Source organism: Corapipo altera, unplaced genomic scaffold, assembly GCF_003945725.1.
Source record: "Corapipo altera isolate COAL_440 unplaced genomic scaffold, ASM394572v1 0, whole genome shotgun sequence".
In the NCBI taxonomy this organism is placed as follows: domain Eukaryota; kingdom Metazoa; phylum Chordata; class Aves; order Passeriformes; family Pipridae; genus Corapipo; species Corapipo altera.
In genome coordinates this window covers 75,477,629-75,504,095 of record NW_020884872.1, presented here as the reverse complement: position 1 = coordinate 75,504,095, position 26,467 = coordinate 75,477,629, and the positions used below count along the sequence as shown (strand labels likewise).

The 26,467-nt window shown below is 42.3% G+C and overlaps 2 protein-coding genes across 4 annotated transcripts in view; one reads left to right on the top strand and one right to left on the bottom strand.

Annotated features, from left to right (window-relative positions):
• ELMOD1 (ELMO domain containing 1) overlaps window positions 1-4,421 on the top strand; it is a 45,804-nt gene extending 41,383 nt beyond the window's left edge. For all 3 annotated transcript variants that reach the window (XM_027658142.1, XM_027657298.1, XM_027658973.1), the window contains exons 11-12: window positions 307-440; window positions 3,035-4,421. In XM_027658142.1, the coding sequence (XP_027513943.1) occupies window positions 307-440; window positions 3,035-3,207 (307 nt within the window). In that variant the 3' untranslated portion in view covers window positions 3,208-4,421. The remainder of the gene's footprint in view (window positions 1-306; window positions 441-3,034) is intronic.
• Window positions 4,422-22,152: 17,731 nt separating this feature from the next.
• Window positions 22,153-22,802, bottom strand: SLN (sarcolipin). The gene has a single exon (XM_027636666.1). It carries the CDS (start codon window positions 22,696-22,698, stop codon window positions 22,603-22,605), a length of 96 nt encoding a protein of 31 aa, XP_027492467.1. The 5' UTR covers window positions 22,699-22,802; the 3' UTR covers window positions 22,153-22,602.
• Window positions 22,803-26,467: the final 3,665 nt, after the last annotated feature.

Genomic DNA, 26,467 nt, shown 5'->3' with positions numbered 1-26,467 from the left:
TGCTTGTTTTTATTTCGTAGGAACTAATCAGTGCTGTTCCACTGAAAAGGCTTGCACAGTGATGAATCTCCTGTTTTCACTGTGTTCATGTATTTCCCAAGGAAAACCTGCTGGTAGAATGTACGAGGCATCCAGGATAAATGTTTTTCTTGCTTTCCACCCCATACGCACCTTGGAAACTCACAAAGGAGAAAATTAATATACCTCAGTAACACACGAAATCTGCAATGTCAGGGTCATCAGTGTTTCTTACAGTGTGCTGAAAGAAGGTGAACTCTCTACAAATGTTGCTGCTTTTTCTTACAGCTACTCTTTTGCTATTGTGGGCATTAACATAACAGACCTGGCATACAACCTGCTTGTGAGTGGAGCTCTGAAGACTCATTTCTACAACGTTGCTCCAGAAGCACCAACACTCACTCACTTTCAGCAGACATTCTGTAAGTGGGGGGGTGAAGGGGTGGGAGGTCAGGAAATACAAAATTTGTACTCTGCTAACCCGTTTTGTACTAGACATAGTTTAAAAAAAATAAATAATCTGCTGACACAACACAGAGACTGTAGTGCTAGTCTTGCTCTCCTGTCTTTAGGATGCTTGGATTCAGCTCTTAGTTGTGATAGATTCCACTACCAAACCAAGGGGTAAAATAAAACAAAAAACCAAAATCCCAGACCAAACAAAAAAACACAAATCAAAAAAACGCATTAAGTGCCTGAACATGTGACCTTCCTGTTTTTTAAAATAATAAGAAGAAAGTAAAGGGACTTTAAGGACTTTCTGGAATTTGCTTCCCCATAAATCCAACTGTCTTATGATACTTCCATCTACATTCAGATATTACTCTCCACACTTCAGCAGAGTTGCTCCCCTGCTAAACTAATGCTTTCCCAGCTCTTTCCCCTGTATTTGATCATCCCTTCTACAGCAGAGGCCTGCTGTGCACTTTGCACAGTGGGAGTAACACTATCTAAACTTAAAGTATTTGTCACTGTTTCCCACAGCATTTTCTTGGAGAAACTGGCTGTTCATGGCTTGGACAGGTGTTCTCTTTGCTGGCTATAAATCTGGCTGGATGGCCAGACCCAGATAGCTGGGGGCTGGTCACCAGTGGTGTTTCCCAGGGCTCCGTACTGGGGCCAGTCCTGTTTAATAACTTCATTGATGATATGGACGAGGGGATCAAGTGCCCTCTCAGCAAGGTCTCAGACAACACCAGGTTGGGTGGCAGTGTTGATCTGCTGGAGGGCAGGAAGATTCTGAAGAGGGATCTGGGACAGGCTGGATCAATGTGTTGAGGCCAAAGGTTCAGCAAGGTGAAGTCCTGGTTCCCTCACTACAGGAAGGATAGTGAGATGCTAGAGTGTGTCCGGGGAAGGGCAGTGGAGCTGAGGAAGGGCCTGGAGTACAAATCTTATGAGGAACAGCTGAGGGAGCTGAAGTTGTTTAGCCTGGAGAAAAGGAGGCTCAGGATGGACCTCATCACTCTCTGCAACTACCTGAAAGGAGGTTGGAGGTCGAGGTCAGTCTCTTCTCCCAAGTAACAAGTAACAGAACAAGAGGAAATGGCCTCAAGTTGCCCCAGGAGAGGTTTGGATTGAATATTAGGAAAAATTTCTTCACCAAAAGGGTTATCAAGCTCTGAAACAGGCTTCCCAGGGAAGTACTGGAGTTGTCATCGCTGAAGGTTTTTAAAAGACATGTAGATGTGGCACCACATGGCTTAGTGGTGAACTTGGAAGTGCTGGGGTAGTAGTTGGAATTGGTCTTAAAGGTCTTTTCCCACCCAAACAATGCTATGATTCTATATCCTATTCTTGATTTGTATTTCTTGCCATGTCTAAATCTCCCACCACTAAATCTGGGGGAAGAAGAGACATGTTTTAGTGCCTTTGCAGTGTCATGTTACCACCTATAAAAATTTGGCTGCAGGATGGACTGTTCTCTTAGTCAGGCCTGAGACTTTGCCCCACAACCAGTGTGTCTGCTGACCAGCATACCCAGTCCATTGGGATGACAGTGGAGGGAGTGCTGGTTTTGACAGTTCTTATCCATAAAGCACATGAATCTATGAGTTATGAAACTGGATTAAACTTCTGTGGTTTTGGTATAATGGACCAGTGAAGGTGGTGGATGTTCATATACGCCCCATCTGCCATCCTAGGAAAGACTACAGGTTATCCCATGAAAAACTTGAGGTTATCAAATGGATTTTATTGTAGAGAAACACCAACATATAAACTTCCCTGGAGCAAGGACAATTTGTCCAGAGTTTGTCTGTTTGTGTCTGATAAACCCCTATTCTTATGCTCTTAAAGTTTGTCTTCTCTCCCTACTGCAGTCATCCTATGTTTCCTTCAAGTTTCCTTCAATCCCAGATAACATTAGGCTTCATTAAATGTCTACGTGCTGCCTGACTGAACTGGAAAGTCAAAATTACGTTGACCAGGCAGCAACCTAGGGGGACACAGTGGTTGTACTGCATGGACTTCCTAAATGCTGAATCCACGTCACCTCATCTGCACCCTTCTGCTCCCTCAGGCTGTGGGGACACACGTTAGAAGCTGAGAACTGCACTTGGCTCACTGGTCTTGGCCTCTGTTTCCTTCTCTGACTGTACAAGCAGTGCATGAAACTGCATTGCTCCATGGCACACTTGGCATCATCACTGCTGAAGTACAGGAAGTGCCTCTTGGAAATCCCCTAAATTTTGGAGGGGGAAGATCTAACAATATTCTTCATTTTATATAGTGGGGTGTTTTTTAAAAGGGATTTTACAATTAGTGAATCCATATGTCAAGACAACTAGTGACTTCTTGTGTTTATGGTGAGAAGTTCTGCCAGTGTGTAATATTCATCCAATTTTTTGTCCAAAATACGTTTAGTCTTGTCCCTGCCCAGTGTCCTGAAGTGTCAGACTTCAGTGACCAGGATTCCCTGTGCAGATCATAATTATTAATTGCAGGCTTCTTTCTAATTTTTTATATCATCTTTACTTACTGTATTCATCTCTTCTCCCTTTTTATTATTTTGTAGGCTACTTAATGCATGAATTCCACAAATTCTGGATTGATGAGGATCCACTGGACATAATGGAGTTCAATCGTGTCAGAGAGAAATTTTACAAGCGAATCTTGAAACAGCTCCAGAACCCAGAGATGGCTCTGTGCCCTCATTTTGCTGCATCAGAAAGTTTAATCAATATGTAGTTACTCACTTGAATTTCTTTGGAAATACTGTCTCACTCTTGTGTTAGACCACTGTTAGACCATCACTAGCATACTGGATGACCATGGCAATTGTGTGCATGTTTTTGGCGCAGTATTCATCTATTTTTGTAACATGATCCCCTTATGCTTCTCTGGTGGGGGATTTTTCATTTTAAATGGGTGCTCATATTGCCTCATTATGCAGTGTTACCTTCTGAATTGATGTCCAGATATCAGAGTTTTTCTATTTTTTTAGACTTTCCTCATAATTCAGCATTGACAATTGAATTGTATTTCTCTAGCTGTGTTTTTGTATATGTGGAATAAGTAGCTGGATCTCGTATTGTGAAAGCTTTTTAGCTTCTCGATATGTTTTAAGGCTGGCATAACTACTGGCATTTCAAGCAAAATATATGTTTGGACCTCATCTAGAAGATAATATGTGTAATTTAATCTGATGCAGGCAAACACATTAAAGTCCAGTTTTCTCCGTACAGCCACTATATGCTTAATGCAAAATTAACGAGGCTTATGAGACACAAGTTTCAGTGAGAAGAGTTTGTGCAGAATTACGATCAGCTGCATGAATACCAAATGGTCTGGTGATGCTAATACAGTCACAGTGAACTGCAAACACATTCACAACTACCAGATACTGGCAGGGGCCAAAAATTATAACATCAGGCAGTTCTCACCAACACCACCATGCAAAGGCATGGTCTAAGTTCCTGCACATTCCTTTGAATATTCAGAAGTTAGTATTTCGTATCACATGCTGGAAGGCAACGTGATTTGGTCACGTGGTGCTTGGTGAATTCAGGGGGTCAAAAATCTAAATCTTCTGTTTGAACTACTGAAAATGTTGCTTTTGTTGTCAATTCAGTTCCTAAGATCTGGGAGAAATAATTGATCAGAAGGTTTAGAGCAAAACCTCTCCTCTTGAGTTTCCCAGACTACTTATAAAAAATAATTTAAAATGGCAAGCTGCCTTTTTTCTAAAACCATAAGTGAGTAAAAGTGTTTGACACTAAGATTGTGTAGTATATTGAACAACATCTACCATGGCATTTCATACCCATGGTATTTTTTACCTTCTAAGCAATCAATTTTAGTATTATATGTTTGTGTAAATCACTTGCATATGGAGATTAAACTGAGTAGTGTCCAACTACTTGTGAATTATATCAATAAATTATACATCATTCTAAACTGAAGCAATGTGGGTTTTATTTTTGAGATATGCAGTAATACAGATGAAAGCTGTTTTACTTTAATGGATCAGGTAAAATGGGAAGTAGCAGCTCTGTGGTATTCCCAAGTCTGAAGTGTGATCTCAGCTTCCCTAGATCAGGTGCTTTATATCATTTTAGTTACTGCTTGGGCCATGACTTTATAAGCAAAAAAAATAAAACAATAGGAATATTTAAACTTCTTGAGAAACTGCTTATTGGATTTAAGCTCTCTCATTTCTTTGCTGAAATGTAAGATAGGGTTCAAGGCTTCTCTGCAGGGATGGAAACTTGCACTCATTGTGGAGTTAATCAGCAAAATTCTATGGGTATTGCAATAATTAGTCTTCTCCAATGAATTTGGAAATAGGGAGCATTCACATATTTTGCATGAAAATACAAGGAATAAAACTCTGCATGTTTAACTTACTACCACTGATTTTGGAAAGTTGTTATTTATAGTCTTTAGGTCTCAAGGACTTTTTTGTGTCACTCTTAAAGCCTCTAAAATAAGTTTCTAGTAACAGTTTTCATAGTTTCAAGTGTTCGACTCTCACTTTCTTTCCTTGTCCCACTCTGACTGAAATACCTTCTGCAATTTGTTAGGTTACACTGGTTTATTTTTAATACTCAGCACTGGAGTTCATGGAGTTGAGGGAAGGGGAAGGAGGCACAAGTATTCCTGCTACCTTCTTACTGGTGTCATCCTCTCAGTTATGCTTTGTCTCAAGGTGTCAACTTCAAATAAAATCAGAAAATGTCATCTGACTCCATGTCAGATTGTATCATTATAATCTAACTGGTTTGGGTGATAAATTTTCCTGTCTTTCAGGGCAATGGATTTAATGAAGCTAAGTGTGATATTCCTTCTCCTGTGGAGCCCTTGCATGTGGGTGCCTTCACATCTTACCATCCTACCCTCTTGTGCTTCAGCTTTGTCCTAACATGCTTGTTCTCAAAATCCTTGCCAAACCTGCGGCAGAGAATGTCCCTGGTGAGTGCCTAACACTGGCTGTGTGCTGCTGAGGGAGGATGTTTGTCTGACATTGCCTTCCCTCCTCCCCAGGAATGACCCCCATGATGCAAACGTAAGATTTTCTTTAAGAAATCAGAATTTACACTGTCACTGACACAAATCCAAACTGACCTGTCAAAAACTGGGTCCTGCTGTCCCTAGGGAGAAGAAAATGAAGAAACGGGGAAAAAAAAGGTATAAAGGTTATTTCAAGAAAGTAGAACCAGTATTTATCAGCCACTGCAAGGTGCAGAATTTGGTTTAATTAAGAATAAAGAAGATTTCTGTTGGGTCTTTTGAAAAGCCTTCCACAGCCCCATGGTTACTGCACTTCACCAGATATCTCCTCTCCCACGGGTTCATGCCTGGCCATGTGCATCTTGGGAAGCAAGTGCTGCCTGCCCAGAATGTAAAGCAATTTTATACCTTTCTTTTTTAACAGGTAATTTTTGTCAGGCAAAAAATTTACATTGGCAGTGCCATGCAGCCCTGTGTAGTTTTAAAAAGTCAGCTGCTAATTTACTTTATAAAATACAAGACAGCATACTGAACCTATGCAGAATATCTTGCCTTGGGTGGGGAGATGAAAATATGAATGATGAAAACATAATATGGGGAAGTTGTATGTGATCTAAAATGCAGAAATGATTACCTTGATCTGTTTAAACCCAGAAAAAAGGTCCATGTAGTGTTGGAGTTCTTTAATTCTGTGTGTAGAATTATATAAGGGTGGTCCGTATTTCTCTGTTACAGATTCAGCCACTTCTCATGGCACAGCACTTCCTTATCCCAGTTAATGTGTATTTAAATTCATACCAGGGCTCCTTTAACAACGTTGGTGGATACCAACTTGCCTTCAGTAACCTTGGTTCTCCACCAGCATCTGTGGAGCTGGAGCTGTGAGAGCCAAGAGGATCTATGCCTGGGGGGTTTGACTACAGCCAGGAGGAGAGCAAGTGCTACTCCAGCTTCTGAAACTTTTTGGCTTGTAGCTTTTTTTTTTCCTTTGAGGGAGGGAGAAATATTTTTGCTATGATTTTAACTGTCTCTTTTTGAAGGTACTTCTGGTGCTGGTGGTATTTCTATGTACTATTTTTAGAAGCAAACAAGGTCCATCTTATCTGTGTGATTTGTCTTGGAGAATGGTATGTCCAGGCTGTTTCCTGGAGCAGCACCAAAGCTGGGTTGAAAAATTTACTGTCATGTACAGGGTAAAGGGGACTAATTTATGGTCGTTTTTAATGGAAGAGCAATCTTTAAAAGCACTTGTACCCACTGTGTGCACAACCAAGTGGTGATGACTTAGCAGGCCGAAATACTTTGCTGCAAGCAGGGCATTTTCAGCATGCCTCCGGTTGAAATAAGTGCTGTTAGACAGAGCAGGATGTATGTGAACGGAGTGCTCAGGTTCATGAACCCAGATCTGCTACTACTGACCCAAAGAATCATTGGCTTCTGTTATGTGAGATCATAATTTCCTCCTTAAATCCCTCCCTTCACAGGTTGTGGTTAGCTTTTAATGTGTCGTTTTCGTCAGAATGTGTCCAGAGGTTTTTGACTCTCCCACAGGGGTGACCAGTATTGCAGCTTTGTCCGCTAGTGGGGTGTTGCAGGTTGTAGTCATTCCTGCCTAAGCTCTAGAGGAAACCTCAATCCACAGCTCTACCACTTGGATGAATCTGACTGAGGTAGAAATCAGTTACAGCCTGAAATAGTAACTGGAGTGCAATTCTATAAATGCTAAGTCCATGTGTTTGACAAGTTGGGAAAACAGGGGAAACTCTGTATACAATGTAGGGAAATATGAGAATTCTGAATATATTTCCCTCTGTCCCCCAGTTGGCTCTTGACAAGCTTGGCATCATCAGCATATGAACATTTTGGCATCATAGCAAGAATCCTCTGGAATTATGATTTTCAGATAATTGTTCTATTTTGAATCTTGTTAACCAGCCTGATTTCCACCCCTCACTCCTCGCTTGGAACTTGGTCCAATGTGAACTCGAATTTTGCACTAATGAATCCTCCAGGCTACACTGAGAAAAACAGTAGGGTTCCCCTCTGTACTCTTGCATCTGCAGTACGGTGCAGCTAAAGATCACATGAATTATTAAAATAGATGTTTTGCAGAAAACAATCCTGAAACAGATAAGAAAATGAATTATTCATTGTTTTCCTTAGTTTGCGGCAGTGCAGGTTTTCTATAAGACTTGCCAAAGATTAGACAGGACTCTTCATACAAGATCCTATAGGAATAGAGCAGGACTGGCTTTGTGCTTTCCCCTGTGAACACTGCACATAGAAATCAGGTCATTACTTATTCTGGTAAAGAAAACTGTTCTTCTCTGTATAGTACTATAATTAGAAAAGAGATTTAGCTCTAAAACCTCTAAGCAAGAATCGGGTACAGCAGCTTAGCTCAAAATGAGCTGTGGGGAAGGGCAGAGGGCTGGTGACTTGTGTTGCTATGTTCTTAAGGCCTGGGCTCTGCTGTACTGGAGTACTGTAAAAACTTGTAACCACAGGTGGTGTATTCTCCAAAGAGCTTACAGCCTAAAACAAGGGAGGTGAGCAGTATGAGGTATTGGAACTAGATGATCTTTGAGGTCCCTTCCAATCCAGGCCATTCTATGATTTTATGATCCCTGGTGGATACAACATGGCTGAGAAGAAAGTCTGTGATCCTCAGCAGAGGCTAGTTAGGAAGTATCAACAAGATGTAGACATAACCTAGATGTAAAGCCTTGAACGGAGAGGAGGGCAAAAGTCAAGCCCTTGGTCATGGTCCATAGACAAGATGAGAGTATTCTCCAGAGCTGGAAAGTGCTTGTAGGCACATCAGGCTTAAGCTGGGGAGAGTTGTTAGGAAATGGTGAACAACCTGGGACTGTAATATGGATCAGGGTAGATGAATCCAAAGGGCACAATGCAGAAGATCCACAGACGCAGTTTGCTGTCTCTCTTTAACAGGGGTATTTGTAATGCTGATTTGACTCTGGCTGATCTCACATGTTCCTTTAAGCTGTTATGACTAAGCCATCATCTGCCTCTGTCGTTTCTCCCAGTTTCCATCCTCAGTGGCTGGTTGCTTTGAATGTAAGTCAGCTGACACACAGTCTGCCCCCAGTTTCCATGCCTCCGTCCCCACCGACCCTTCACACACATTTGTCAGCAAGCCATTTGGCAGGGAACATGAGTGTCACTACTCCATAGCCCTATGGCCAAAATAGAGCACAAAAAGAATGATGGGAGCAGAGGCCTGAGCAGGCACCAGCTGACCTGGTGAGCCCCCTCCTCCGGCTCTGCCCTGGCCCAGCTTGCAGGGGACCACTGTGACACCAGGAGTAGGATGGTTGCTCTAAGCTTGACCCTCTCAAGGCTACTGTCTCCAACTGCTTCAACTTCTTTGTGCCTTTCACGAGGGCTGTGGGAAAGGGACATGAGCATGTGTCTGCATGGACAACGCAAGGCTTGTCTAGCTCAGCTGCTAACTTTGTGCATGCAGTTGTTCTATGACTAAAGCACCCTCAACCTCCCACCAGGGTCTCTCCAGGGAGAATCAGTTTTTTCCGTCTTGCAGAATAGAATGGGGGGGTTTTGTTTGGGTTTTTTCTTCTTTTTTTTTGGTCCATGCCTGAGAGAGGCCTCAGTGTAAGTCATGCCTGTCTGCAGCGAAGGTGAGCAAATTAATACTGGTTCCAAGTCTGGCCAAAAGAAATCAATCCAGCAACTGCAAAGAACAGGGGATCGTGAGCCCAGGTGCGAAGTTATAATACTAGCACAGTTCTCTCTTCTGTTTGCTGGATAAAAAGGCAGGTCTGAGGGAGATGTGAACATCAACTATCCACTGAGTGGGTCAGAAAGTATTCCTTGATTGTTGGTATGAGTGCCCTTGTATTAAAAGGTAGACTAAACATTCATATCCTCAAAGACTATTTAAAAAGCTAGTTAATTAAATTTTTTTCTCATTATGTGAAGTATCAGTGCTTTTGGAGCACTAAACTAATTTCTAATTCCAGTTGAGATCTGAAAGCTACAGAGAGATGGTGCAGTGCATTTGGGACCCTGCATTTTGGAGCTGTCTGAACTGCAAGTCAGAGAGAGATGCTGGCACTTTAATGTTTTATTCTATATTCTTAATTTGCACCTATAAATGCAAATTCAACATTGATGTCTAGAAAAGTATCTTTTGTGATCCTCTTAAGTTTATTATAGATGTCTATAATCACTTCCTATAAGTCTCGTACATAACAGTAATTAACTTCTATGCCACAGTTCCATTATTTTTCAGGCACAGCAATGACAGCTCATGCACATATGAGTGATGGGAATTAGAGACTTTCTACCTTCCAGAGAGACAATTTTCTTTGGGGATAGAACACGTGGGAGGCAATGCAGCTTATGCCATTTGGGAGAGGTCACTCTGATGCTACTGAAAATTTAATCAATAATAGGACCCTTTAATCAAGTGCCTAAATTTCAGAGAGGGAGATAAGCACAAGCAAATATATTGAAGATGGTGAAGGGCCTTGAGGGGAAGCTTTATGAAGATGTCACTTGGTCTGTTCAGCCTGGAGAAGAGGAGACTGAGGGGAGACCTCATTGCAGTCTACAACTTCCTCATGAGGGGAAGAGGAGGGCCAGGCACTGATCTCTTCTCTATGGTGAATAGAGACAGGACCCAAGGAAATGGCATGAAACTGTGTCAGGGGAGGTTTAGGTTGGATATTAGAGAAAGGTCCTTTACCCAGAGGGTGGTTGGGCACTGGAACAGGCTCCCCTGGGAAGTGGTCACAGCACCAAGCCTGACAGAGTTCAAGAAGTGTTTGGATGATACTGTCAGGCACATGGTGTGATTCTTGGAGCTGTCCCATGCAGAGACAGAAGTTAGGTCATGGGTCTCTTACAACTTGGCATATTCTGTAATTCTATGTACCTGTCGAGGTAAAAAATAACTCTGAAATACCCATGGCAGCTGGGGACTATGGAGTGATGCATTACCTGAATAAGCAGTGGGACTTCTACATCAGTCTTGTATTGTGCCAGGAGTTAATTCCTCAGCTCACTGCTGCTCTTAGGATCAAAGCAGTTGTAATAATTTCATTTTCTTCATATTAAATTACCTGTAACAAACACCACAATGGGAAAAATACTCTGGTTTAGAGAGAGCAGTATTTTTTTATTAACAATCCCACCTAATATCAATGTATCTCAGAAAACTGCTGTAATATGACTGAGTCCCAACAGCTGTGCTCCAGACAGGACAAGGAATGCTTTGCACATCATAAGGAATTCAGTTTCACAAAATCCGTGTGCATGGACAAATAACACATCATATTTGGGGAAAATGAGTTTAAATGCAAAATAATCTAGGTTTTAATTATGCTAATGCAAGAGAGAGGCCTGAATTCCCATGCTGTCCCTCCTTGCTTCAACCATGCGAAAGCTTTCTCCAAAAGACAAGTAGGATACCCTTTGAGAATGAAATACCTTGGTTTATAGTTGGTGAATAAAAATGTTGGGTACAATCTCACTGTCTTGACTCAGGTACTGTAGCAGCCTCTTCTCTGACATGGCTGTATTTTTTATTATTCAATATATATGTATGCACTGATCATGGAAGACATTGTCTCATCTCATTTAAAGCTGTCACATCATCATTCTGCAACACTTGAAATCTGACCCTCAAGTGACATCTGTGCTGGTTTTGGCTGAGATAGAGTTAATTTTCTTCATAGTAGCTACTATGGGGCTATGGTTTGGATTTGTGCTGGAAATAGTGGTGGTAATTGACATGTCATACCACTGACATCTTTGGGGTTTGCCTTCTTGCCTGTTTTTTCACCTGCACTCTTATCTGCTCAAAACCAAAGTCTAACTCCCCCTTCAAAACTCTTCTTCTCACAAGGCACCTGCACCATTGATGTCTGGACAATGCTGTCAGGCACATAATGTGATTCCTGGGGCTGTCCTGTGCAGAGACGGGAGCTGGACTTCGATGATCCTTGTAGGTCTCTTCCAGCTCAGAATATTCTATGATTCTGTGATGAGTTGCCTTCCCGTTGACACCTCAGAGTTGTAACCAAAGCCGTTCTGGGGTAGAATCAAGATATCTCTGATCTTGTTCTAAAAAACACCCAGAGGTTTTGAACAACCCCGTTCCCCCGGTGCCAGGGTCCCCCCCGCGCCCGGCGCTGGCACCGCCCCCCGCCGGGCAGAGCCGCCCCGGCACCAGCGGAGGGTGAAAGCGGTGCTTCAGCACCCTGGACAGCGCCGGGCACGGCCGGGCAGCACAGGGCCAGCGCAGCGCCCAGGGCTGCTGGGTCCACTGGGCCTCTAAGGCAAATAAACAGCCCTCTCTCCTAGCTCCTTGTAATTCGTGCATCTACCCCCATGTTACAACCCTTTGGTACTTGTGAGTGCTGGAGAAATAGTCGGGATGCTTAGTAACTATCTCCAAGGAAGCCCTGTTAATCAAAATAGGTTAATTACACTTGAGTTTCTGGTGGAATTCAGAGTTTGGGAATCAAGTTGAGACCGTGCCCCTTCAGAGTTTTGAAACTGTCCTGGGGGATTTTTGCTCAGTTTGCCTGTCAGAGTTCAAGGAGCAGCTGGACAATGCTCTTGGCCATATTGTTTAGTTTTAGGTATTGCTGCAAGAAACCAGATGTTGGACTCCATGATCCTTATGGGTTCCCTTCAAATTTGAGATATTCTGTGATTCTATTCTATCATGTGTTGCCTGAATAGAAATTGGCTATTGTGAATACCCTCACCTTGGAGAAAGTCTGCCAAGGATCCTGCACTTCAAGGCCTGAGAGATCCCAAAGACATGGCATCAGCCTGTAGGAAATAAAATTGGTGTAGCATTTGTCTTCCCTCAGGCAAGCATTTTCCATGCTGGGAAACACTGCTCTAGGTCACTTAAACACTTTCTAAATTCCATCAAGGAAAGTGCCGATAGGCCTATTCACATGCTCCTTCTTCATTCCTGTAAGCAAATTACAGCAACTTTCTATCAGCATTTTTCTTCATTGTAAAATGTCCTCCACTGAGCCAGGCTGGGGAGGCTGAGGCCTCTTAAACATTGAAAGAACCCTTTGGTATTTGCTTTCATGGAAACTCCCCAGGAGATAGTATCCCTCTCCAAGGTAGGACAGTTGTTATAAACTATTTCTGATGGATTTTTGAAGTCATTCTTAAGAACCACTGACAGCATCTCTTGATATTGGCATCCCTGCACCTCTCTACAGTACAGCATAGTAATCAACTACACCATCCATTAGTTAGACTAAGAAAACTGCTCTGAAATCTCCTTTGCTAACATTCAAGCCCATTAGTTGGTGTGCAAGGAAAAGAGTTTATTGCTTTCTTTGCTACTTTGTACATATTTGAAGGCTGTTAACAATCTTTTGTCTTATTTGGCCCATCCCCATTCCCAGTGAGGTGCTTGGTGTGTGCTGCTGGGGCTGCCACTGGTTGCCTCTGGCTTGCCCTGCACAATGGCTGGGTGGCGGGATGGGTCTGTTCTTCCTTCTTTGGGAAGCCCCTGTCCACTGTGGTGCCCTGACAGTAAGTAAAACAAGGAGCAATAACTCTCCAGAATACCGCCTGAGATTTAGCAGTTTGTGGGTTAAGCTTCCTATGGAGACACCAAGTTTATCCTCATATTTGTAAGGACTCAGTGTGTTTTTTTCCTTCTGCAGATTTGTCTAAACATTTTTAAACACATCTGTTCTGTATTCTTTCAGAACATCTTGTACTTTTCAGTTTTACATTTCAGTTTTGCTCGGTAAAATGCCTTTTTTCATTTTATATGTTGCTGGATGGACTGAGAGAGTGTAAATAGCCAGTTCTTGTGCTCTTATTTGTTATTACTCATATCTTTTCTTTGGTTACCTTTTTTCAAGTTAAAGAGGTCTAATCTTAGTTTCTCCTCAAGTTGAAATTGTCACAACGTTGTTAATAATTTTATTGTCCCTCTTTGCAGTTTTTCCAACACTGATTATTATTATAACACATTCTTATATTATGCAATTTCACTGTTCACTTCCACTCTCTTTGTCTTTCATTAATTAAAGGGAGAACTCCTCTTTCTGTCCCATGACACTTTGTGGGTTTTAAAATTTATTGATCAGCTCACTTTTACTGACTGTTTTCAAATTGTAATAGATACCAAAAGCAGAATTTCCCTTTGCAGAAGCCTTGCTGATTTTTAACAGTTAGAATCATAGATTTTTAGAATTGTTTAGATTAGAAAAGACCTTTAAAATCGTCACCTCCAAGCATTAACCCAGCACTGCCAAGTCCACCACTAAACCATGTTGCTGAGTGCCACATCTACACATCTTTTTAAATACCACCAGGGATGGTGATTCCACTGCTTCCTTGGGCAGCCTGTTCCAATGCTTGACAACTCAAGGCATTTATACACCTTTGCATTCAGACTGTTTGATTTTCCGTGGTTTGGTTTTTTTCCAAAATGGAAATGGAACTTCCTGGTCTGTAACTGCCTGACTGTCCTCTGCAGTCCTCCTACAAACTGGTACTCTATCTGCCACCTCCTGTTCCTCTGGTACCAGTCTGATGTAAGCAATAAGTTACACTCCACAGTAACTTGGCAGGCAATTTCACATCAGAGCTCCTTTAAAATCACTGGATGAGCATCATCTGGTCCTGTTGATATATCACTGTTGATGCTATTGGCTTCTGGCCCTTCAGTTGAGACCATTTCTCATCACCTGCAGATAAAAGTTCTAGCCCTTCCACAGTGAGCACTGCTGCAGGTAATTAATATACCTTTCCTATACCAAACTTATATTCTCTGAGCACTCCTGTTCTGTATCTATCATGTGCAGACACTGCAGTTTCCTGACAGGTTGCCTGCTTCTAGTATGTTTTATTAGTAGTTTTTAATGCATCTGCCCTGGCGTTACTCAACCTTTTTTTCTTGCCCTCCTTACAACTTTTTATTTAACTTTTCTGACTTCTTTTCAGTTTTGCCAATATGGATACAGTTTCTGTGTTTTGAACAGTAGTATTTTATTTATAATTACTCCCTTAATGTTTTCTTTGCTAATTCTTCTTTTAGCCTTCCCATTCCCATAAGGATGTTTTGCTTATGCGCATTATGATTACTGTCACACCATCGTTTTCCAAAGGTAACATTTGATCTTCATCCTGTATTCTGCTAATGGCTGCACAGACTCTCCTTCTGTAACGTCTGTCCAGGGAACAGTAATTCAAGTTGTTAAAAAATGCAGCATTAATTAGAGCCCAGTATGACATTTTCCCACTTCATGGAGGCAATGTATAGCTGAAGTTTTCTGTGGCCACTGTGTTCTCTGCCTTACAGCCTTGCTGGTGTCCTGTAGCATGTATTATTCTAGTCAACACTTCAGTCCTAATTGCACTGTTCCTATTTTTGAAAAGTCAGGCTAGAGAGGCATTATATTATATTTTGCAACAGTTAGTTTATTTGTCTAGAGCTTTCTTTAATGTATGCTGCACTTTCCTTACTGATACTATCTTCTTTGTCTTTCTGATATTTGCTTTATCACCACATCCTAGTGGTTGTCTCCCACTTCACACCTTTCTCATGGGCCAGTCCTGATTAACAACCAGATGTTCCAATCTACCCAACTTCATTTTGTATAGTAGTATTTCCAAAAGAAAAATAATTTACAATATATTTAACTTTGGTCTTGGTCTGTTTCTGGCTAAATGGGCCTTTATTTGTTGAAACTGCTATTTGTTCTGTTTCCCATCTGAATTTCATTGATTTCCATCCTGTTCTATATCACAGGATGCAGTATGATGTGATTTTACGTATAGAAGCTGAGCACTATAGTTTTGGGGACTGGTTGTTTATGCAGACAAGCTTTCCCCAAGCCTGAAAGAGAGCTGGGAGTTTTCAGTAATTTCAGTTCTCAGCTGAGTACAGCCTCAGCAGAGAAAAGAGCCAAAACTCACAACCCAGACTGCAAAGGAAGTGTGACTCTGGTGCAACGGGTGTAAGTTCCCACTTATTAATCTCACAAGAGACTTTATTTAGCCTCATTATGAATGGAATTGATTGTGTCTCATGCAATAGTTTCAGTTTAACTGTTTTCTTGATAAACAAGTGAAAATGCAGAGGTATTGTTGAGTAGGGAAATATCCTAGGCTGAAGAAAAAAACCCAAAACAACCAAGGCTTAGTGTTTTCAATACTTGTTAGCTTCTGACTTCACTTAGATTTAAACCATTAAAAAAAATGAACTAGATTTAAAATTCTACTGGGGTTGTAAAAATAAATTTGTTGCAAAAGAAGTATATTTAATTCAGTGAATTCTTATTAATTATTTTGTTCCAAGCCCAGCAATTCTTAGAACTTAGCAATTCAAAAGTATAGTTTCAAATACAGGCATAGATTTAAAGTGTGAGGCTCAGTGTTTTCAAATCTTAGGTTTATTAAAGTATTGGTTAATACGGCTTAATACATATAAGATGTAAGATTGCTTATAGTGAAATTCTTCTATTCAAGACTGGGTTTAAGTGAAAAATCTGAAAGAGACCTTTGTGGAGGGAAGATCAGAACTGGAGAAACACAAAGGGGCAGATCCTTGTCTGGCATAACCAGGCCCAGCTCCATTGAAGTCCATTGGGGCAAATGACTTGCAGCATTCAGAAGAAGGTCCTTCCTAATATGGTAGCAAAGTTCAGGTTAATCCTACTGAAACTGGCAGTCACCAGTGAAACTGTGATGCAGGTATTAAAAAATTATGTCCCTGCTTTCAGCTATGCCAGCAGATGTCTGTGGACAAGAAGCTGAACAGCAAAAGGGTTGAATACTGCAGGGAAAAGAGGTACATGCAAAATCCATTTTGGATTATTTATTGCTCAGCGTGTCCCATAGTTTTGATTAAGGAATTAGGTCACTCCCGCTAGATGTTTTGGAGGATTCATCTAGGCCAGGCTGTCACAGTGATGTGCAAGCCCAAAGATATGCCAAGTGCATGCAGGAAGATTTCTACGAGCACAAGGTAGGATCTTCTCCAGGAGCCCTTCTCCCAAGGTATATCTCCATGAGAGATTAAGTCCCTCTAAGAAATTAGGTACCTGAGTCACTGTGAATGTCCTGGCCCCAACAATTTGATCTTCAAGTCCCCTGAGCCACGCTCATTTCAGGCCTTCATACACACAGCAGGGATGGCAGTGTAGAGCAGATATGAACAGGGCATGACATTATTGTGGTAGACTGTGCGCATCTCTGGCCATGAGGCTGAGAAATAAAAGCCACTGCTGCTTCCAAAGAGGAGAGAGGTGAAACATAAGGAAAACAGTAATTTGGAAAAGAGACAGCTCTGGCTGTTCTTCTGGGTACACAAGAGGTACATATGCAAAGCCAAAAGATTAAGGCACATCCAGGCACACCTTTCTGGAACCTGCCATACAAACTGTAGTATAAGGAAGCATGGGTCCGTATTTATCTGACAACTGCTGCCAAAATCAAACTATTACTCGTTTCCCTCATCCACCCACTACAGAGGAGAACTGACAAGTACAAGTGCAATACAACACACAACCAGCACAAGCTGACCATCTCCATTCATTCTGTATATGAATTTATGCTTTTTTTAATACTCCCTCACAGATCAGCCCAGTGTGAGTAGAGATTAGCATTGACTGATACGCATGATGGAGCCTGCGTGAAAATGCTGTCATCTCTCTTCAGAGGCTGACAGCTGAACTGTTAAGCTAAGAGGTCAGAGTTGATTGCCTTGTGCACCAGCTGTATTCGACACTGGGAAATGTGCCAAAGGCTTTTCCAGCTCAAACCTGTGAGACGCTAGTCTGTGAGTAAGCCATATGCACAAGGGGCAAAGCAGCTCAGCTGTGTAGGTGAAGAGTGATTTAGGAGCCCCAGCAACGGCAACTCAGGGTGTCAGCACCTGTCAGACTTCTTGATCCCTTCTAGCTCACTGCGCCAGCAAAATATAGATAATGATCGTGCCAAGTTCTTCTTAAATTGCAAGGGCATCTATTGCCTCTGGCACAATTCCAAATGCAGTTGCATAAATAGAACTGTGCTGGACTTGCTACGTAGTAAGGGAGTTATTTATGCTTCCCTTTTTTTTTTTTTTGGATCCAGAGAAATATTCTATGCATACACAGAAATGCTGTTTTCGTAAGACTGAGAACCTTGGTTTTTGTCTTTCCCCCTTCTTTTTTATGTCATCTGCTGAACACATACACGAAGTTTATACATTTCACATTACATGTTCACATCTGCTGAACACAGAGCTTACACAGTGTGCAATTTTTTTTCCACAGAAAACTGAGTTTTGAGTGAATCTTTGCAGACTAAAAAATGTCAGCAAGAAAATGTTTGTAATCAATCCATTCAGAAATGTAGCACATGCAGTTCTTTGATTTCAATCACTTTTTTCTCCGTACTTGCCTCTCTCTCATTGCATGGCAGTTTCCTACCTTGTGACTTGGAGGTAACACATCATGAGAGTGGTTGGTTAGGTCACACAGGATATAGAGCTGCCTGTCCTGGAGCCTGGACTACAAAGGAGAAAGAGGACACAAATCACACAGCCTACAGCAGCCATGACACATGAGTCAAAAGCAAACCGGACACAGTTGACTTTCGGGCATGACATTTGCCTTTGACAAATTTTAGTTTTCCTTGATAAAAACACTTTTCTTGGAAAAAAATTACAGAAACTGGTTTCAACTGAAAACACACTTGATGAGTAAAAACATTTTCGTAAACCCCAGAAAATAACTTTCTAGTGGTTAACCAAAGTTTCAAATCTTGGTGCCTAAAATTTTTTTGGGTTGGTATCCAGGTACATAAACTAGTGGTCTGATTTTTCCCAAAAGCATATTGAACACCCTATGTGTCTAGTTTCTGTGGAGTGAGGTGCTAAGGATTTAGCAATTCAAAATCACCAGGCCTAGAGCCAAACTTCTGAAATCTGAACATCTAAAATTAGGTAGCTACGGTCTGATCTAAAGCCCAGTAAAATACGTGGAAAGACCCCTGATGGACTTCTATTTCTGGGTGTGTCTATTTTATCTATATTTACATGTCAGAATGAAAATTAACTTGTTCAGGTCAGGTCAAAGTCATGAGCAACCACTCTTTTGCTCGTCGTGGGCAGTTCCTGCTACACGGAGTGCCTTCAACAAAGTAGGTGGGCTGGCAGAGGAAATGGAGTTAGTGCAGTGTCACCTTGGCAATCCCCTCCATGAGCAGGTACTGTGCTGCATTCATGCCCTGTGCACACTATGTGCAAAACCTCCAGAAGGTCAAATGTTGATAAACACATATGTATGTGGGGCCAAACAGCTGGAAAGCAGCTCTGCAGGGGACATGAGGTTCATCATGGACACCAAGCTGACCATGAGCCAAAAATAGGCCCCTGTGGCAGAAGCCAAACAGCTCCCCTGGCTCCATCAGGCAGAGCACTGCCAGCAGACCAAGGGAGGTGAGCCTTCTTCTCTGCTCAGCACTGGTGAGACACATCTGGAGTGCTGGGTCCAGTGTTGGACTTTGCAATACAAGAGAGACACAGAGAGACTCCAGCAAAGGGCCATGAAGATGATGAAGCACCTGACATATGAGAAAAGGCTGAGGGAGCTTAGACTCTTCTGCCTGAAGCAGAGAAGATTAGAAGAGATCTTATCAGTGTATGTAAATATCTGATGGGAGAGGATGAAGAAGACAGAGTCAGAATCTTCTCAGTGGTGCCCACTGACAAGACGAAAGGAAATGGGCACAAACTGAAATGCAGGAAACACATTTAAACATAAGAAAAACCCTTTTTTACTGTGAGGGTGGTCAAGCACTGGAACACTTTGCCCAGGGAGGCTGGAGGAGTTAGAGCAACTATTTACACAGAAGTATTGTTTTAATAAAAATTTTTCCAAAAATAATTTGACAGATAAGCTAAAGATAAATCATTGATAGTGCAGAAGTCCTTTGGGGTTCTCAATCTCCCTTACACTACAAAGGGCTGTAAAATGCTGATGATATACATCACCAGAGAGCCACCTCTCCTCCAGGGCTTCTTTGATGAGCAGGAAGATAACAGAGAGAGTCTGAGAGTTAAGGGTCAAACCAAACATCTGCATTAAGGTCCCTCAAGCTGGAAAATATTGTATTTATATGTTTGTATTTGGCTGAAGTTCTTTGGCATTAATGTGTCTGTGCACCTACATGATGCTGACTCTTCATGGCATCTGGCACTAAAAGTTGAATTGTCTTTTTCCTCAGTTTTAGGTAAATGACTTAGGCAAATAATTTATCTCATTCAAAGTCTGCTTAAAAACTAGAAATGCCTGAAAAGAGAACCACTTAGGCTGGTATTCAAGAACTTGCTCGGAGGTGATTTATCTTAATCATATTGTCAAAGTTAGATGTTTGTCTGCTCTCAAAAAGACTGGTGGCTAAAAGCTGTGGATGACACAAACTCTCCAGAACATTTTCTCAGCATCTCTCTCAAGCACAAACACAGGCTGTGTGGAGAATGGATTGACAGCAGCCCTGAGGAGAAGGACCTGGGGCATTGGGTAATGAGCACTCAACATAGCCCAGCAGTGTGCACTTGCAGCCCAGAAAGCCAGTTGTATCCTGGGCTACATCAAAAGCAGCATGGTCAGCAGGTCAAGGGCGGGGATTCTGCCCCTCTACTCCGCTCTGGTGAGACCTCACTTGGAGTGCTGTGTCTAGCTCTGGGGCCATCAACATAAGAAGGACACAGACCTATTGGAGTGAGTCCAGAGGAGGCTACAAAGATGATTAGAGGGCTGAAGCACCTCTCCTGTGAAGTCAGGCTGAGACAGTTGTGACTCTTCAGCCTGGAGAAGGGAAGGCTCTAGGAACACCTTCTAGCAGCCTTCCAGAACCTAAAGGGATCTGCAAGTGAGGTGGAGAAGAACTTTTTACAAGGGCATGTAGTGACAGAACAAGGGGCAATGGCTTACAACTGAAAGAGCGTAGGTTTAGATTAGATGTCAGGAAGAAATTCTTTATTGTGTGGATGGTGAGGCATTGGAACAAGTTGCCCAGAGAAGTTGTTGCCCTGTCCCTGGAAGCATTTAAGGCCAGGTTGGATGGGGCTCTGAGCAACCTGGTCTAGTGGAAGGTGTCCCTACCCACAGCAGGGGGGTTGGAACTAGATGATCTTGAAGGCCCCTTCCAACCCAAACCATTCTATGATTCTTACTCTCTGAAAGTAGCTGGGATCACCCTGAACTGTTGATGAACCACTTCTGCTTCAGATAGTGAAGCCCACACCTCTAGCTTTTCCATTGCTAGCCCAACATGAGCCCAAACATGTCAATTTACTCACAATATTGCTCTCCTCTGGGAGTTGCAGCGTGAAAGTTGAGAACTTTTCATACTGAATTATCAAGTATTCACAGTATTTAAAAATAGATTTTCCATGTCCTTCTCCAGCCATTGCTTGCATGTCTCAGTCAAGCTTATGAACACAAACTGACCATGTGAAATAGTGATAATATAGCAGCATCCGGGCTGCAGAGAAAGGCTGCATCCATTGATGACAAAAGTTCATTTCAATGTCTTGGCTTTCTTTTATTTTTTATTTTTTTTCAGAAAATTTGCCATCCCTAGAAATGCTGGAGGCAAGTTTGCTCTTTTGCAGCCAAGAGTAAACAGGAGGTAATTTTTTATCATTGCACTGGAGTGGGGATTTCTTGACTGGGAAGATGAGTAGCACAAGCTGCAGTGGGGTGACTGCAAACCTGGATGGACGGTACAAATGGCACAGGGCAAGGGGACATTTAGTAGCAATCTTTAAGCAACATACACCCTTAATAAGTGGTGCTACAATGATATTTTTGGTCTTTCCTTAAAGCCTGGCCTGTGTCTCCACTGTCAATTCCTAACCATCCCACAGACCAGCCCTGAGTAACTCAGCACAGTCCTGCAATGTTACCTGCTCCTTGCAGGCTCTCAGAGGACAAGGAAAGCTGTATCAGCAACACGGCACACATCTAACTGCCCTCCTACAGGAAGCTATATTTCGTAGAGGATACTGGTTCTCTGAAGCCATTAAAATAGCAGGTGGGGAATGCCTAGGAGGAGTTTGTCTACTGATTTCATATCCCAGGGATTGTGGGCCCTTCAAGCTGGCTCAAGACTTTTTAGCAGGTGACAACACTATCGCAGCAACCCAGACACAGTCACGCCTCAGCCTGCTGGGGCTGGGCACGGCTGTGCCACAGCACCTGCTGTGCCACGCTGGACCCGAGGGAATGCTGCCCCGGGCAAGGCTCCTGCAGGACTTGCGTGCCAGAGGGCATCTATGCCTGCAGCTGGCCCAGGCCCATCCCTCCAGGCACTGCTCCAAGCATACCTTGGCCAAAAATAGGACTGTGGGAATCCCTGTCCGAAATTCAGCTTCAGAAAACGCAATTATTGACAATGCCCCAGTGGGACAGAGGTTCTCTCTGAAGTCTGTGACCACAGGCACCAAGTGTGTAGGTCACTCTGGACAGAAGTGTCCCAAACAGGTCCATTCTACTGCATTTTTTTAAAAATGCAAATTAAAATGCAAGTGGGAGGAACAAGAAAACCACCACACTTGCATATCACACTGTACCACAGTTATCAATTCTCTCGGTTAACAGCAGTCAGGCTGGGAGAGGGAAAAGGAGTGCTCCAAAGAATGGGTTTACATGGACTTTATTTAAACAAAATGTGCGAGTGAAAGGAGAGGTTTCGCATTCCTTTCTGCTAAGCGAGTTTATGCCTCTTACACTGGTAAATACAGGCGCTTTCACTATGTACTGCAGTTTTACACCCTCGAGAACCTGACGCTGGTGTCAAACAAACCTGCATGGTGGGCAGGGGGATACAGCACTCACAGTAACTACTGGAGGAGAGAGACATGTTGAACACTGCCTAAGCATCTTACATTTTACATTTTACAGCTGGATCACTACACAATAAAATGACTACATAATCACAGACCCGTTACAAACATTAACACAGGCAACAGACAGGAGAGAGTAAAAAAAAGGTTCACAACATCCTCAACTTGCTGAAAGCTAATCACCGCAGCATGCTGTGGCTGTTACTTTTCTCTGGAGACACACACTTAAATCATCTCCCAAAGTTTCTGATTGTCTTTCAATCCTGGTAAGATTTCACAAGGAGCCACATGAGGATTACAGTAATCAGGACAATCATGAAGTTGAGGCAAATTTCTCGTGTGGATCGCTCCATTTTTAGGGAGTAATGAGGAGAGAGCAGAGGTCAGCAGGCAGAGCAAAGGAAAAACTTCAGCGACTTGCCTGGGTGTGTCCTTGAGCTCAACCTTCAGGGCATGGGCTCTTTTAAGAAAAGAGAAAAATATATGAAGAATAGATGCATGAAGATGGCAGGTTCAGCAAAGCTATTTATGTTGGTCTAAATAAATGTTTCAGTGGCTGGGATGCCAGGATGTCAGTAAGCACTGGGGTGCTAAGAAATAAAAGCCATCTTTGGCAGCTTATCACCTTCTTTGATTTACAGCACTTGACAAGAAGCATTCCAAGTGTCACCCCAAACTACAGTGCTACTGTGGAAATTAGTGCTACTTTGTGCAAGCATTTACAAATAAATAATATCCAAGCCCCATTTAATACTTTCAACAGATATACATTGTAAATATACTACTATTAAGAGTTTTAAAACTCCTATATTCATCTGCAGATTTTCTTTTTTTTTTTTTTTTTAAGAAACTGAGTGCAAACTATTCTTTTATGGAGAAGGACTAATAAATCTGAATTATTTCTGTTACCACTAAAAGTACAAGGAGAACCTAAGGTTAGACATTTTCATTTCTGAAGAACTTCACATATTTTGTGACTTAATCCCACAGATGAAATAGTATTTTCTAAGGAACCTTCTGCCTTTCCTGCAATTTCAGGATGCTAAAAATATCATACTTCAAAAATCCCATTCATATCGTACTCAAAAACTTTTCTGTTGGTTATTGCTTTTATTTACTTTATGACAGTAATTTTTGAATTTCATATGTTTTTGGAGTTCATGCAGAGAAATGAGAATGCTTTATCATGAATATCATGCACTAATCCCATCTGTATGCCATGTAAATAAAATAAAAACCTTTAAACAAATGAGGCATAAACTCTAGACAAAGAATTTCAGCTACAAAATCAGATTAGGCTGTAACATCTATGGTGCAAATGAGAAGCCCTGGGACCATCCCAGCATGAAGACAGAGAGTTTAAATTGAAACTGCTTTAGTTTGCAGATTAAATATTAAAAGCCCAGTGCATGCAGTTAACAAATTCCTACATTTTCAAGTTGTTTTATCAGCCTCCTGTGTCCTTGCATAAGAGAAAATCTGACCTAATAAGTAAGCCATTTCTTTTACCTTGAGTAGGTAAATGCAGTCCAGTGTTTCTGCCTCTGGACTTTGGGTCAGTGCAGATATTATTTCCCTTCTGCCTATCTCCCACTCGGTCTGGATGCTCTGTTCTTGTGTGGGAGCTAAAGTAGGCTGAGGGTGGAGACCAACAAGTGTGTTGGCAAGCCAGGTGCTGACATCACCTCCCCCCCCCAAATATTTTTAAAGGACTATGTTGTGCTGCAAATTTGGTCAAGGCTGTTTATGCAGTGGGCTCTGTGGGCTGATTTGCTCCTTTTTGTTCCTCTGTTGTGGTGCTGTGCTAAGAGCAAGACTTGTGTGCAGCCCTTGGGAGTTAATTGGATTTGACAGAGAATTTTATACAATCAGAATGGTTTGTGTTGGAAGGAACCTTAAAAGTCGTCTAGTTCCAACCCCCCTGCCATGGACAGGGGCACCTTCCACAAGACCAGGTTGCTCAGGGCCCCATCCAATCTGACCTTGAACACTTCCAGGGGTCATCCACAACTTCTCTGGGCAACTTGCTCCAGTGCCTCACTACCCTCACAGTAAAGAATTTCTTCCTAACTCTAAACCATCTCTCTTCAATTGGAAGCCTTTGCCCCTTGCTCTGTCACTACTTGCATTCCTTTGGCCTGTTGGTGTCTTCCCCAGTGTGGGTAAAAGGAAAGAAAGAGCCACTTGAAGAGTTCTGTGTGCAGAAATCTTAAGATATTTCCCAGATATGGAGACCTGTTTACATATTTACCTACTTAAGTACAATACAGCTTTTGCTGTTCCATGTGCCTGTAGTTTACATAGCTTCTAAAGTTTATATGCATTTAAAAGAAAGTGAATAGGAGCAAAATATTCTTTGCATTTGAATACAAATTACAGAAATCCAGAATCATTTGCTACGTAGAAAAGTTTAGGACTAGGAGGTCTGAAAAGCACAAACCATTGCTTTAAAAAGCTGCTGACTTCTTGCATGCTTTTCCCTCATCAATTTTCAGTGCTGGTATGAATGCTCCACCTGCTTGAGCACACAGACAAGTATTTTTGCCACCCTGCAGCATTTCACCCCAGAAAGCACACTGTTCTCTGGCCTGGAGAGCTGCAACTGCCACATCCCCTTATCTTTGCTCAAGGCACTGCTAGGACTTGCCATAAACACAAACAAAAAGAAATGGCTAATTCTTTCCTTTAAGTTGATACAGCTGAACCAGAGTCTCAGCAGACTGAGCTGTACTGAAGCAGAAGCACACCCCTGCACTGCCATGGGTTTCCCCCTACTTGGAAAATACAGGTATTTCCACTGAAGTCAGAGGGGTCACTTCTGCAACACAGTGCTGCCAGATAAGTGTGAGGATCCTGATCAGGTTCAAGTGTGTAAGGCTATCCACAACGCTGGCCTTATTCTCACTGCCAAGCACCACGTGATATATAGCATGCAGATTATTTATTGATTCTGATGCCTTTTGTATATTTATATTCAGGCATGCTGGGACATACTGTAGCTCAGAGTATCCAAGACTGTTTCACAATCCCCCTCCATAAGCTCCCAGGTTTCTCCCTTTGCACTGCTGCTGGCACTCACATCATGGTGAGATGCCCCGGTGAGGGAGGCCAGCTGGCTGGAAACCTATCCAATGGAAAACACAACAAAACAAATAGCTGTGGGTAACCATGGGGGTGGAGGGGAGTGTTGCTTGGGTTTTGCTGGATGATCTCCATAAATAGTCTTCCCACACAATCAGTGGAGGTAGGAAGGGGCCAGAACAGTAGAAACCTTCCCTTCCATTGGTTTGACTGCCTTGCCCCTGCCCTCCTACACAACCAGACAGCACTTTCAAAAAAGCCAATGTGCTGCATGGGAGTCCTGTGCTAAAATAAACAGCAAAGGTTTAACCCACCCCTCATTCAGGAGTTATACACCTAAGTAGGTTTGCAGGGCCCTATCACAATGAATGCTCTGCTGGGCCACCCCCTCAAGGAAAATTTGGGCAATCACCTCCCACACTTACAGAGGATTTGGGAAATCCAGATTCAAAATGCTCCCTTGTCAGCCAGAGAGAAGCAAGATGTATGACTGCCATGACCCTGCTCTAGTCTATTTCCTCCCCTAACATGTTCTGAAGCAGAAATCTCTGGATTTCTGATGCAATGGTTAATCTACTTCACCTTAAATCACATAAATATCCACTAGGAATACAGTAAAGCATTTGAATGCCATTGACCCTAATTATTAAATGTTGCACATCAGTGCCCAAATATTCCCCTTGGGCTGTGGAAACCTTGGGGTTAGTTTTACTCTCTGGCTACAGAAAACTCAAAAAATTTATGTTCTTACTTAGAACCCCTCAGCTCTGGTCCCCATGCCTGTATTTGCATTACCATACTGACAGAGACCCCCTTCAGGCTCCATCCTAGCTCATCTCCTTCTTTTTGGACGTCCTTCATGACAGCTAGAAAACTTTCCTTTTCAAAGCAGGGAAACAGCGCTATAAATGTCATTAGTCAGCACACACAACAAATGCCCTAACTTGTCTCTACAGACACAGATGTTTCTCTCAATTGTTGTTGTGGATCCTACAGGAGACCATGGATGAGCATACAGGATTGCAGGAATTCAATGATGAA

Coding starts and splice junctions, on each gene's coding strand:
- SLN (XM_027636666.1), bottom strand. CDS start 22,698: ATGGAGCGATCCACACGAGAAATTTGCCTCAACTTCATGATTGTCCTG.